We start from the raw sequence: 15,256 nt of genomic DNA, 5'->3' as shown, positions 1-15,256 counted from the left end.
TTTCCAAGTGGCACTATTTGGATTGCTATTTGAAACTTGTTCTAAGTCCCTGGCTAACCCATTGGTCACACTGCCTGTGAGTCAGAGTAGATCTGCCCCTCAGGTCATCTCTCCCAGACATAATAGACAACCAGATGTGCTACTCAAAGCTCTGTTCACTGGGAAGATTTCCCTTCCCTGGTATCTTTTTGGGGTACCCCATGGTGGCGTTGTAGTGCTGTAGTCATCTACTTTTACTTTCAGATGGTGCCAGGTTAACTATGCAAAGTTATGTGTAAACCAAGCTGATGTATTTCCTTTTTATCTTGAGTCATTTGGTCATAGGTAACTTACCAGGAGGCCACAGGTATGGATTGAGAAAGGGGCAGCCGTATGGCAGGAGGAGGTGCCGTGGGAGTCTGGGCCACCTGTGCATGAAACTAACATATGCCTTCAGGGCTGCTCAGGCTTTGTCACCAGCTAGACCCCGAGACCTGATCTACTGCTCACCTGCTTAGACCCACCAACATTTGTCCCATATTTTTCCTTAAGCTCTTCTTTCCAGCTTATCTTTTAACAAGAGACCCAAAGGGCATAGCATCCTGTGGTGGAAACCAAAACTACCACTCAAGCAAAAGCAACTGCCCGGACAAAAGGTTACCCGTCAGCCCAGAACACCCAGACCAGCTGGAACTTAACTCCCAACTCATACCTGCACAGATGGACCATGGAGTGACCGACAGTTACCTCTACCTCATTATAATACTAAAAATCTCTGCCCAAGGAGGAGCACAAACCTCATTTACATAACATACAATGTATGTATAGGCATGTCTCCTTAAGGCTCATACGCCACCTTATGCCCACCTCTACATATGATGACAGGGCTCCCCTATCTCAATATTCATCCTAACCCTAAATTAAAGGAACCCATTCATCCTTGCTCAGGGAGTCACAGCTTTGGAAGTTATTCCCTGTGATCTCCCTATTTGCTGCAAATCAAGGTTCCCTTGTGCTACCACTCTACCTCGTGTAGTTTCTGTGATTCACCAAGGAGCAAACTCATATTAGTTCGTTACAACTCTATCCCACATATACACCTTCCACAGGATGATGGAATAGTTCTCAGCACACCAGACTTTATGGGCAGGCAGATTAGATGACACTGTTTATGATGTGCAGCCTGTGTCTTTATCCTCGCCTAGCCAGGCATTCAGTCTCCCCCAGAAAACTATCAGCAAACCAGAAGATTCTTCTCAAAAGGAGAGCTCCCAGCAAAATAGGAAATCAGTAGAGGTGAGCAAGACAGACATCCCAACAGGTGTCTACTAGACTTTCTCAAACTCCCATGCCCTTCATTTTCAAACTGCCTCTTCCTAGCCCCTACCTAAAGAGCCCAGGGCTCTTCTGCAATCCTCCCTTATGAATAGAGGAATGGGATCTGATAAACCTCTTCAACCTAAGAATTTGGAGACTTTGAAATGTGTTTAGATGTTTATAAAGAACCACGGGGAATGAGCAATGCTGAACCAAAGTAATGAGTCTATTGTGATTGGGATTTAAGTATCAATAGGTAAACTATTTGGGTGTGTAGTGAGGTTTCACTCCCTGCTTTTCGGATCACACCTTGTGACTGCCAGCTACTCTGCCCAATACCTTCTTTACAGTTGTGGGGAGAGCCACATGTCATCTCTGCCCCACTCAGCCTACTTTTTGAGATTCAGTACCTCCTTACTCCACCCTCCTTATACCACACTACCATATCTGTGGTTTATGAGAATCTTCTTAACCAATCCTGGGTAGAACAGAGAACACCTACCAATTAAAAAAAAAAAAAAAAAAGACTAAACCCACCAAATAAATTAAGTACTTACACAGTACATTTCATTAATCTTCAGAGTAAAACTGCTTCTTTTTCTATGTGTGTACATACATATAGATGGGACAGAGTCACCCAGGCAACCAGATAGAATGTGGACTTCAAAGGAACAATGGTCTTGTCATTCTTCACAAGAAGTTAATTAGCTCCTCTCCTACAGATCACTTCTAAGACTCTGATTGGTAATGTCTCAACTCCTGCTCAGCTATAAAGTCATAATTAATAATTAGTCTATTTCTCTGGTAACTGTCATTTCATGACTACTGGGCAATCTCCTATCATTAATGACTGTTTTACATTACCATGGGGCAGGCATACTTTTACCGACCCTCAGGCTTCCACAGGACGTTTTAGCCAGGTATAATCACTATGAGGTTCCATCACACACACTCCCCTCCCCAACCCAACATGGTTATCCAAATGAAATTCAATTAAAGGAATAGAAAAATTACAAAAGGGTTGATAGACCAATGAACCAAATATGTGTATATTTGTCAGGCAATAATTTTTTCTTTTTAAGTGCTCACTAGATCATTATCTCCTTTGGGCTGCCTCCATTAATTATTTCTCAGTCTACCACAAGTTTGGTGTTCCCTAAAGTGTAGGACTCTCGATAATTGCCCTGATTCACTCCCAATTTAGGGATAGTGCTTCCTGGATGGTGTATTTGTAATATGTACAGAGTCCCTGACATCAGCAATTTTGTATTTAATAGAGAGATGTGAGACTATTTCACTTTTTGGCAGTCTTTGAAGTGCCATATTTGTCAACGGTGAGTCCCTTTTCTGCCTCCATGCCAACCTTCGTTCTTGAGTTTGGCCAAGAAAGAATTCAGAGCCAAACTCTCAAGTAAGCAAGAGTTTAATAGCAGTTAACAAGAAAGTACACTTTCAAGATGGGAGAGTGGGCAGGCACAGAGATGGCAGTTGCACTGGGGACTCAGGGTTGTCTTTTCTTTTTATGTTTGCATAGGCTATGGGTCATAAGTAGGGTGGTCTCTGACTGAGGTTGCTTCCAATCATCTAAGGGACTCCTCCTACTGGTCTGGAGGGGGAGTTTCTTGACCCTATATGGTCCTTGTTGGGACTGTCATGGCAGGCATCCCCCTTGAGGGTGGGGGGGTGGGAAGGTCAAAACTGCAGTGTATATGTATTTTAATGAAGCTCTAGGTTGCTGGTAGGGCAGTGGTTATAGGAAAGGATGCATGCGTATTCCCCCCACATCTCTCCCTGTAGTTTGGAACTTGGTTTCTTCCCTTTTAATCAATTGGAAAGTATTTGTTCCCTGCTCATATCTAACTAACTGCCCACTCTATCATATTAATATTAGTTATTGTTATTCATTATTATTATTTAGTGGGAAAAATCACTATCTTCTTTGGTTTAAACCAAAGCTATCTCAGGAATATATGGTAATTTCCCTAATCAGGTTTTGTTCTTGGCCCAGATCATAAACAATATTCATGATCTCGAATGTACAGAGAATTTATTTATAGCCTTGACATACTTTTCCATGAACTGTTTAAATATCAACATAGTCCAAACGAAGCCTGCCAGGAAAATAAATGATTTATATTCATTTCTGTGGGTGACCTTCCATAGAAAGAAATTAAGGATTGCATAACTATAAAGAATAGATAGAAACAGGCAAAAGTTCAACAAACTGCTGTGATTATAGGTGATGAAATTACACATGTTTGGGGTTTTTCTGTGTATCTTACATTTCCCTCATGTAGTTACACAATGACCTTTGGCATAGTTTGAGGAAGACGTATGCTTATTTCAATTTCTTCCTCAATTGTAGGGATGGCAAATATATGGCACATATGTTGTCACTCCCCACTCCCAAGTTCATAGCAGACAATGCGAGTCAATCTTGGTACTCTTTGTCACTGAATTTGGAAGTAATCCCATGATCTTTTGCAATCCTGCCTTCTGCACAGCTGTGTGAATAGATCAGAGTAATCACCTGAGATGGAAGCCTTTTGTCATTCTTGTTCTAACCTTTACAATTCACACCTGTCTTAGTCAAGGATCAGTGGTGACAAGGAGTACAAACTCATTCAAACCAGTTTAAGAAAGGGACATTTATTTTAAGAATACAACAGACAATATTACAAATGTCTGGACTATGAAGAACAGTCAAGCCATAGAGTGATCGAAACTAGAATTGGCAAGCAGAAACAGCTTGCTTGCTCTTTCTCTCAGTGACCACATAGTGTCTCTCTTCTATGCTTCTGTCTCCTCTTTCTTTTGACTATTATCTACTTTCTACCTAACATGCCTTCCCAGCCCTACTCTACATGTTATTTAATTCAAGCATCCTCATAGTTCTCTCTCTAGAGTTTCTGTGTCTCTTACTGAAAATCCTCAAGAAACCACATCTGATGACCAACTAAGTTTTGGGCTTCTAGGAAGTAGCCAGTTGTCTACTTTTGGTTCTTCAGGGGAGTGGCTGTTAGGGGAGTGGAATCACATTGTAGGAAGGGCTGTCCCTCTCAGAAGCTATAAGCTTCTCCAGGTTAAACCTGAAGAAGTTGACAAATTGACTGTCTAATCTGCTTACATATATTCTCCTATTTGTACCCCCTGAGTTGCCAGATAAAATACAGGATACTCAATTAAATTTGAATTTCAGGTTAATTATGAATATTCTTTGACATATGCATACCAAAAAATTATTCATTGTTTATATGAAATTCACACTTAACTGGGCATCCTGTATTTTTTTTAAGATTTATTTATTTTAGACAGAGAAAGAGAGCATGAATGGGGGGAGGAGCAGAGGAAGAGGGGGAGAGAGAGAGAGAGAAGCAGACTCCCTGCTGAGTGCTGAGCCTGTTGCAGGGCTTGATGTGGGGCTCCATGCAGGCCTCCATCTCACTACCCTGAGATGGTGACCCAGGCTGAAATCAAGAGTCAGCTGCTTAACCAACTGAGCCACCCAGGTGCCCCGGCATCCTGTATTTTTATTTGCTACATCTGTCAATCCTATCCCTGAGTCCTCCTCCTTTGGACTCACTCCTTGAGCTGTTACAGTGACATTTTTCCAGTAAGTCAGTAGCTCTTACCCTTAGAGTGTGGGTAAAAATCCTAAACTAAAATATCTCTATTAGAGATTCAGTGTGGCCACAGCAATAGTGCAAGCTTAGAATATTGCACGTTTTACTATTATTGGCTCTATATTTGAAGACTTGCTATTTTCTTTCAGGCTGATCTTAGTAGAGATTTTTTTTGGGGGGTGGACTATCTCTTCCACAGAATAGAAGCTGGGGGCGCCTGGGTGGCTCAGTCGGTTACGCATCCGACTCCTGGTTTTGGCTTGGGTCATGATCTCAGGGTTGGGGGGATCCAGCCTCTCCTCAGGCACGGTGCTCTGTGCTCAGCAAGGAGTCTGTTTGAGATTCTCTCTCCCTCTGCTCTTCTCCCACCTCAAATAAATAAATAAATAAAATCTTTGATAAAAAAAAGAATAGAAGCTGTTTGGGGACAGAGTGACTAATGTTACTTCTGTGTACATCACTCAATAGTGTTTAGAGCATCATGAATATATAACAAATGTCACAATTGCAAAAAATAACTTTCCTGTAAGAGTTTCTTTTTTTTTTTTTAAGATTTTATTTATTTGCGAGAGAGAGAATGAGAGACAGAGAACATGAGAGGGAGGAGGGTCAGAGGGAGAAGCAGACTCCCTGCCGAGCAGGGAGCCCGATGTGGGGCTCGATCCCAGGACTCCAGGATCATGACCTGAGCCGAAGGCAGTCGCTTAACCAACTGAGCCACCCAGGCGCCCCTCCTGTAAGAGTTTCTTAAAAGAAGTTAAAGTGGTGTTGACCAGGACTTGTGGCTCTTGGGTAGGATTTGTTTCAGGTTTTCAGGACTACTCCTTCCTGTTCAATAACCAAATCAAAAACAATATAGTGATTACAGAGGCCTGATTTATTCATTAGTGGCTGGCTAAGACCCAATAACCCAACACCACGTGCCATTATGAGGTTGATTGTAGATGCCACTTACACTTTCCACTTAGGAAGGGGGCCTCCAACTTTCCACTGGAATTGTAATCTTGGGGCCAACCTGTATATTCGTGTATGGAGAGAGTGTCTACTTGCCCAACCCGCACAATGGATGAGGACCCCAGAGCTGTCTCACATACCCAGTCACAGGTTGTGCAAAGAGCAGGGCAAACATGAATCACCCTTCAAGGCAGTGACCTTATCTGCTAGTGACGTGTGACCTAATGCATGTTAACCTCTGAATAATCAGATTAGTCACTCCTTTTCCTAGGGGGAGGAGTCAGTGCAATTGATGAGTGTAAAGGACACATTCCTTCTTAAGCACTCCCCTCATATTTTTCTATTATTTGATCTTAACTATTTTTTAGGCAATAGCAACCTTTTTTTTTTTTAAGATTTTATTTATTTGAGAGAGAAAAAAGAGCACATGAGTGGGGGTGGGGGAGGGGCAGAGGGAGAAGGAGAAGGAGAAGCAGACAGCCGCCTGAGCGGGGCTCGATCCCAGGACCCTGAGATCATGACCTGAGCTGAAGGCAGATGCTTAACCGACTGAGCCACCCAGGCACCCCTAGGCAATAGCAATCTTCACCAAGTATATTAGTTTCCTAGGACTGCCATAGCAAAGTACCACAAACTGGGTGGCTGAAACAACAGAAATATATTATCTCACAGTTCTAGAGGCTAGAAGTCTGAAATCAAGGTGTCAATAGGGTCATGCCCCCCTCTGAAGGTGCTTAGGGAAGGATCTTTTCCAGGTCTCTCTCCCAGCTTCTGGTAGTTTCTTGGCTTGTAGCAGCATAACTCCAAACTTCACATGGCATTCTCCCTGTTTGCTTGTCTGGGTCCAACTTCCCCCTTTTATAATAGCACCAGTAATATTGGATTAGAGGCCCACTCTACTTATGGTATGACCTCATCTTAACTAATTATACCTGCAATGACCTTATTTCCAAATAAAGCTACATTCTGAGATACTGGGGGTTAGGACTTCAACATATGAATTTGGTGGAGAGACATAATTCAGCCTATAAACCATGTATCTCTTGCAGCATCTCCTGGATTTCTTTCTCCTCTTATTCAAGTACTTCTTACAAAGTGTTTCAATGTGGAGGTTTGTGTGGCAGACCTTCTGAGGCCTTATGCTTGAATAAAACTTGATCCATATTACCTTGGTACAACAGAGGTATATAACAAAATGTGAGCTTTAGAAAAAGAAACTAACAAAATCTGGCATATATACCGGACCCATGGGATGTCATAGCCACACAAAAATATTTTTTCCATCCCGTCCAGCATCAAGTACCTACTTAATGAATAGGGGAGGTGTTCTTTGGGAGAGTGGCTACAACATAAAAGTGATTTAAAGCTCTAGAGCACCATCAATCTCTATTTTATACATGTATTGTTTGGTGCATGGTAACAGTAAATGAAACAAGAAAAGTGGCTTGAATTAAAGTATAGTAGTTCAGACTGATTTGCTGATAGTCTACTAGTCTAGCGATTGTCATATGGATCCTGAAATAGCTTACCCCTCATCACTTCAGTTTTTTAAGTGGGTATGTAATATGCTGTTATTATTTCTTTTTTCTTAAGATTTTTAAAATTTATTTATTTGAGAGAGAGAGAACACAAACGGGGGAAGGGGCAGAGGGAGAGAGAGAGGGACAAGCAGACTACCCGCTGAGCAGGGAGCCCAACATGGGGCTCGATCCCAGGACCCCAGCATCATGACCTGAGCCAAAGGCTGACACTCAACTAACTGAGCCACCCAGGCACCCCTGCTCTTCTTATTTCTTATAGTAACCTCAAGTGATCAACATAGAAAGCTTTATTTTTACAATTCCACTCTTTGTCATTGCCGTTCTTTCAACAAAACTAAGGTTTATAAAAGAGACTTGTTTACACAAGAGATATATTCCTTTTGCCAACAACTATCACTTTCAGAAGTTGACTGCCTTTATTGTTAATAATCTGTAATATCTACCATTAGTTTTATAGTACATTAGAATTTTATTTAACTTAGCTGTGAATGCCTTTATATTTATTTAGATGAACATGTGGAAATTAAAGATAAAAACCTCAGTCACATTCTTATGTTCCAGTTTGTAGTCAAGCAATTTAACATTGATTTTCTTATTTATTTATTTTTTATTTTTATTTTTTTAAAGATTTTTTTTCATTTTTAAGTTATCCCCACACCCAATGTGGGGCTTGAACTCACAACCCTGAGATCAAGGGTCGCATACTATACTGACTGAGCCAGCCAGGCCCCCCTTGATTTTCTTATTTTGCAAAATGGCAGAGAGATACAATCCACTCTTAATATTTCCAGGACTAATTATTCCAACCATTCATCATAATAGGTCTTTGTTTCTTCTTTTACTCTTTGCAGTTACCTGCCTTTGGTCATTTCAATAAATTATTAAAAAATAGTCCATTTTGCTAGGAAAATAGGTGACTAAGGGAAGAGATTGATGATAGAGGATATATATGAATTTTTTTATTATCAGTAAATTTCTACTATTCAGAGAAAATGGCTATATTGTTTCTATATTTTATTTTTTAAAGTAAAATACTTATATATGACATTTGTCGCAATTTATTTTTTCTCCTTCCACAGTCTTTTCAATGTGTTATTTTTTTTTTTAAAGATTTTATTTATTTATTTGACAGAGAGAGAGAGACACAGCGAGAGCAGGAACACAAGCAGGGGGAGTGGGAGAGGGAGAAGCAGGCTTCCCACTGAGCAGGGAGCCCAATGCGGGGCTCAATCCCAGGACCCTGGGATCATGACCTGAGCCGAAGGCAGACGCTTAAGGACTGAGCCACCCAGGTGCCCCTCAATGTGTTATTTTGATTCAGGCACATAAGGGGATAATTCTAAACAAGTAGAGCTATCTGAAAGTTCTTAGATGTAAGCTATAATTAGCCCTTGCTTATTTTAAAAATGGCCCTTTCCATGCATTATATAAATAATTGCAAAACTAATTAATCATGCTTAAACCTTGTTTTCTAAGGTCACAGCAGCACAGGAATAATTGAGGGTTGTATATTGAGTTCCAATTAAGGAGATACTTGGCTGAAGCTCCAACAGAGCTTTTTTCTGACTTCTCTTTTCCTTCCTTTGCTACTTTTAATTTTTAGGGGTTGCACGCAGTGTGGCAGGGACTGCAGGATTTGGGGAATTGATAAAGCTGAAGACTTTTACTAAGTCCCTGCTTGACACTACCATAAACATCCCATCTGCGGTGTATCACTTCTTTCTGGCCACTTAAAGATCTGTGATCCCTGGCACCATGCCATGCTCATCTGGCATCCCCACCCCTGATAAAAAGTGGTCTTCTTGCTGAGTGAAAGTTCCTTCAGCTCTTTAAGCTCCCCTTTCCCACTGGAGAATAGAAGGGAGGATCTCAAAGCATCGTTTCAGCTCCATGATCATATAGTTTCATGTAGAAAATATATGTGAGAAATGTTTGAAATCTAACCTTTTTAAGTGATGGGTTTTTAGAAAGAGCTGTACTAAATAAAAGGAGCAACATATAATTCATTTCAGTCCCATAGCCAGGAGCAAGGTATAAGTTGTGGAGATGAGTGTTAAGGAAGGTGGATTCAACAGGAAGAGAGTGGGGATGGTCTGAGAGGGAAGTGCCACGTTTGAAATTGGCTTCACGGTGCCTTCTGAAGGGAGAATGGAAATGTAAGGAAGCCATGGGCCCACTGAGCACATGATCCTGACTTGCTGAACAGCGGAAAAGAAAAAAGAGCGAGATAGAAGGAAGGAGTAAGGTACCATGAGAGATGAGACAATGCTGTAAGAAAGCCAGGAAGTAGAAGCTCTCTTACTTAAATCAGGACATTTCCAAGAAATACTGAAGACTGTCTGTTAAAGTGATAGGACTTAGTTATTTTAATTATTAGCTTGGGTGAGTTTCCACTAGTAAACTTTTTTTTTTTTTTTGCTAAAGTTCTTCTCTGACTCATAGTACATATTTTTATTACTTATTTTATACTGGCTTTAGTATGGAGCCCCCATTAATGCATTAGAATTTTGCATATTGAATGAGCTTCAAATATTCTGTAGAATCCTACTCTATAATTAAATGTGGTTTAGAAGGGAACATAGATACTCATGCATATAACTTGTTCTTAAGATGTCATTATCATTGGTTATCACTGGCAGTTAGTTATTTTAATTAGATATTAATATTCACAGATTTTAAAGTATTACAAATCTCTAGGCTTCAAAATGGGAAAGGGAATAGAGCTTAGATTATTTGGTTTTGCCTACTAAGATGTTGGTTGAATTTAAACTGAAAACTGTACAATTTCAACTTTTACTATTTTCGAGGCTACTAACAACTCAGATTAACTCCAAAATCTTTGCACAATATGAAGACAGAGTAGCCAGTGAAATTGTAATTTTGAAACTCAGCCTCAGATGCTGTCAAATGCTGGTCAGATCATCTGAACAGAGCAGCCATTAAAAAAAAAATTAGGAGATGGATGGGGAAAATTGAATACTGACTGGATAATTGTTATTAAGGAATTATTGTTAATTTTTAGGTGAGATAATGGTAGTGTGTGCATGTACTTTTTTAAAAGTAATCTCTACATCCAACATGGAGCTCAAACTCACAACCCCAAGATCAAGAATCACAGGCTCCACCAATAGAACCAGCCAGGCGCCCCTGTGTGTATGTATTTTTTAAAAGTCATCATCATTACAGATATAAATGGGAAGGGGAATGGATAAGAGTATAAATGAAATAAGGTTGGCCACGTAATGATAACTGTTGAATCTGAGGAATGCTTATATGGGCGTTCATTATACTACTTGCTCTATCTACTTTTGTATACGTTTGAACTTTTAAAAATAGTAAACAGTTTAAAATTTTAATCAGAACTTTCACTTGTATTTGTGAATTTTAAAAAGACCAGGCTTTTCTAACCGAGAAAAATTCTAACCCTTTCTAGTTTGTCTTTTAAAAAAGGGCAATACCAGTAGGAAATCAAGTCCATAGCGCCCACAATGCTTTTTATTTATTATTTTTTTTGTTAACGTGACCTGATTAATTTTTTTGCATTCAATATTTCTTTTTTTTTTTAAAGATTTTATTTATTTATTTGACAGAGAGAGAGAGTGAGAGAGGGAACACAAGCAGGGGGAGTGGGAGAGGGAGAAGCAGGCTCCCAGCTGAGCAGGGAGCCCGACGTAGGGCTCGATCCCAGGACCCTGGGATCATGACCTGAGCCAAAGGCAGACGCTTAACGACTGAGCCACCCAGGCGCCCCACAATATTTCTTTTTTTAATTAAAGAATAATTGACATACAATATTGTATTAGTTCCAGGTATACAGCATAGTGACTCCATATTTGCATACCTTATTAAATGGTCACCGCAATAAGTAGCAGTGAAGGAGACAGTGATGTTAGAAATGGCTATCAGGAGTTTCCCTAACTCCACCAGAACTAAGCACACAAAAGCCATTTCTGCCAAGCACTGGGCACTACAGGAAGACAGTCTTAAATTGTGAGGACTGTGTGTAACTATTAAAAAATCAACTTAAAAAAAAACTTAATTGGGTTGAGACTTCATGTGAGGGCTAATCCAAGGGAAATAGGAGTCCAGGGTACCCATCTTGCAATTCCTTTTTAGATTTGCATATACGTGTATACTCATGGTTCCCATCCAAGTGACCAGATCTAAGTAAGACACATATAAGGAGCCTTTTGCCTCTAGAATGCAATAATAATTACAGTCAAGTCATTTGTTATGTCATGCATTTAATTACTATTTTTTAAATAAGTTGCTTCCAAGATGGGTAAGACTAATCTCAATAATGATTGCAAATAGATTTCCTGCTATCAGTGTTTTAAAGGTGGTGAGCATAAAATAGTTGGTATAAGTTTGCTTTATCACATGTGGTTTTTATTTTTATTGAGTCCTTAATTATCTTGGATGCCTTTAAGGATAACTTCGTTGCATTTTATGTTGCAAATAATGGTTATCTCCCTATCACTGTCATCACTGTCATATGTCGAGATATCACTGCTGCTCACATTGTCACAGGATACATTGTCTCTGTAATCTCCCATATGAAAGGACTTGGAAAAAGACTTCGCTTCACTTGGAAAAGGTGAGTTTTGAGCATTTCTGTCCTTTGTCTCAGAAATATTGACCAAAGGCTCAGAAGAATTTCGGCAAACTAGGCATTTTTCCTTATAGCATCGACAAGTCTTGATTAACCGAGGCCTAGATAACATGCCTGCCTTACCTGTACTAACTGACCTTTTTAGATTACGATGTCTAGGGGATTTGGTTAGTTTCTGTAAACTGGATCGCCTGGGTGGCAAGGTTTGCTTTTGTGAATGGGATGGCTTGGTTGGCCTGACTGGATATTGTAGACTGGCTGGCCAAGGTGGCCTCACTGCCTTATTTGGATAGGATGAACAGGCCTGGCCACCTAGCTTATGGGCATGAGCTAGCTTATGTGGCTTTTCTAGATTACGTGTTCTATATGACTTCCTTGGGTGGGTTGACCTGAATGTTTTTTGTGGGCTTGATGGCTTATGTAACTTTTCTCGACTTGATAGCCTGTTTAACTTTTCTGTACTAGATGATATACATTGCTTTCCTGGACTCGAGGGCCTGATTAACTTTTCGGCACTGGATCGTATGGATGACTTTTCTGCACTTGAGGGCCCAGAAAACATGTCTGTATTAGGTAGCATGGATTGTTTTTCTAGACTGCATGGACTGGCTATCCTGTATTCACTGAATGATATTTTGGATGATCTGGATGACTTGGCTGTCACATCTTCTTTCTTGAGCCTGAAAATATAGAAAATTTGGAATATGACATCTTAAAACAAAAGAGTACTATTGCTATCACCAGAAAACACAGGCTACTATGTCAGTTTAGACTTACTGGTTTTTTTTTTAGCTCTGGTAGAAAAATTGAACACAGTAAGAATTGGAGTATGGTAAAAGCCATGACTTGGGTTATAGATATGAACTCATGCTGAATACTTTTTATTTTTCTTGAGAGTATATTTCAGATGCATTAGATAATCATATAGCCTACATATGGAAGGACACAAAGTTGTTTCAAGTCTACTGTTGAGAAGGAGAGAGAGCTTCACTTATTCTAGAAATTAAACTTTAAAAAAAGTCACAGGTTGGGGGTGCCTGGGTGGCTCAATCCGTTAAGCATCTGACTTTGGCTCAGGTCATGATCCCAGGGTCCTAAGATGGAGCCCTTTGTCAGGCTCCCTGCTTAGCAGGGAGTCTGCTTCTCCCTCTCCTACCCACCCCCCCGCCCCGTGCTCTTTCTCTCAAATAAATAAAATCTTTTTTAAAAAAGTCACAGGTTGATATGCAACTCATAGACAACTGTCACAACTTGTCATCAGGAAAGAATGAACTCTTTAGACCATATTCGCTGTTTCCTTCCTATCATATTTACACCATCAAGTTATCTATCCATGCATACTTATATTCACAATATTCCTCTAAAACTAAAGGAATAGAGCACTGGTGTATTTTAGTCATCGGTCCTTATATTGGGAAATTTTTAGGGAACCACTATATCAGGGCCAGCCTGATTCTCCTATGTGAAAGGCAGGGAATGAGACAACGAGAACAACAGTGAATAATTTTTGCTATTATGTCTTAAAATGGTAGATTATCCAAAATGTTTTATTGTTTTTGGAATACAGAGACCCAACTCCCTCTCTCTCCCCTTCTTTATTTTCTTTTCAAAATTTTTTTATTTTTTTAAAAGATTTTATTTATTTATTTGACAGTGAGAGAGCACAAGCAGGGGGAGTGACAGGCAGAAGGAAAGGGAGAAGCAGGCTCCCCACAGAGCAGGAGGAGCCCTATGTGGGATTCGATCCCAGGACCCTGCGATGATGACCTGAGCCGAAGGCAGTCGCTTAACCAACTGAGCCACCCAGATGCCCTCTTTTCTTTTTTTTTTTTTTTTTAAAGATTTTATTTATTTAATACAGAGAGAGACAGCGAGAGAGGGAACACAAGCAGGGGCAGTGGGAGAGGGAGAAGCAGGCTTCCTGCTGGGTAGGAGCCTGATGCGGGCCTCGATCCCAGGACCCTGAGATCATGACCTGAGCCGAAGGCAGATGCTTAACAACTGAGCCACCCAGGCGCCCCCAGATGCCCTCTTTTCAAATTATTTATTTAAATTCTAGCTAGGTAACATACAGTGCAATATTGGTTTCAGTCTCTCCCCTTCTTTATTCTCCCTGTCTTATTCGGATAGTCAAGCCCTCTTTTCCTAGACTCAATTTATAATGAAATTAATAGCCTGGGGCTCAGCTGAACCCTCAGTTAAGAGATAGCTTTAGAATACGCTAAAATTGATAACGTACTTGAGAATATTTAAGAGCTGATATTATTGAAGTGAAGGTATCCACCCACAAGATTAACTCTTTAGAAGTCTGGGGTTAACATTAAGTAACCACAACAGCAATGAAATCTCCACTATATGTATACACACAACTTGCATTCTTAATTTAAGGGTGTAAAACTTACGTTCCTGCTTTGGGTGCCTCGTCGCTCATAAAATTGTAATGGAGAAAAGAAAAACAGACAAAGACAAAAGCTATGATCATAATACCAATTATGATAACAAGTAGACGTCTCCTAAAGTTGTCCATTTTAGTCTCCATTGATTCAACGTGCTTAGCTCCTGTCAAAGAGATTGTTTCACCAGAAAATGTGTTATCTTCCATTTGATAGTGATTTGCCACTAAAGGTCAAAATCAAATCTTTTTACCAGTGATTTTTTAAAGCATGATAAGTGTTCCACTGTCATTTTCCTCCCTCTATCACATCCCCAGCCACAGTCTAGATGCCAGATCTCTGGCTAATCAGTACAATTACCTTGGTTACCCCTGCATCATGGTTTGCTCACCCCATTACCTAGGTTTTTGAGTGTATGTATGTCTTGCACATGTGAATGCACTTGAGCGTTAATGTTTGTGTGTGAATGTATATGGTGGAAAAGGGGGTAGGACAAGAAAAAACTCTTGTTGAAGCCTACTATATGTTAGGTACCATACTAGATTAGTTGAGGGCAGGGGTTGGTGGATTTGGGTGGGGAAGGGGAGTGAAGGGGGACAATATGTCTATACCCTATGCTTCTGTGCTGCTTGGATTTTTCACACAGAAGTAAAACTCTCAGGTGTTTTCCTATAAATTCTTTTTTTTTTCCTATTTTTTTTATGTTATGTTGATCACCATACATTACATCATTAGTTTTTGATGTAGTGTTCCATGATTCATTGTTTGTGTATAACACCCAGTGCTCCATGCAGAACGTGCCCTCTTTAATACCCATCACCAGGCTAACCCATCCTC

General features: G+C 40.2%; 1 protein-coding gene and 1 long non-coding RNA gene across 3 annotated transcripts in view; one reads left to right on the top strand and one right to left on the bottom strand.

Moving 5' to 3' along the window:
- Positions 1 to 15,256, top strand: part of LOC145717771 (uncharacterized) — a 384,058-nt gene that overhangs the window by 8,571 nt on the left and 360,231 nt on the right. The window lies entirely within an intron of this gene.
- On the bottom strand, positions 11,821 to 14,788 carry CXHXorf66 (chromosome X CXorf66 homolog). Its single transcript, XM_006747154.3, has 2 exons — positions 14,429 to 14,788; positions 11,821 to 12,706 (listed from the first exon to the last, which is right to left on the bottom strand). Exons 1-2 carry the CDS (start codon positions 14,626 to 14,628, stop codon positions 11,821 to 11,823), a joined length of 1,086 nt encoding a protein of 361 aa, XP_006747217.2. The 5' UTR covers positions 14,629 to 14,788.

This window comes from Leptonychotes weddellii, chromosome X (genome assembly GCF_054177405.1).
Source record: "Leptonychotes weddellii isolate Sample4059 chromosome X, ASM5417740v2, whole genome shotgun sequence".
Taxonomy (NCBI): Eukaryota; Metazoa; Chordata; class Mammalia; order Carnivora; family Phocidae; genus Leptonychotes; species Leptonychotes weddellii.
This window is presented reverse-complemented; position numbering and strand designations above follow the sequence as displayed.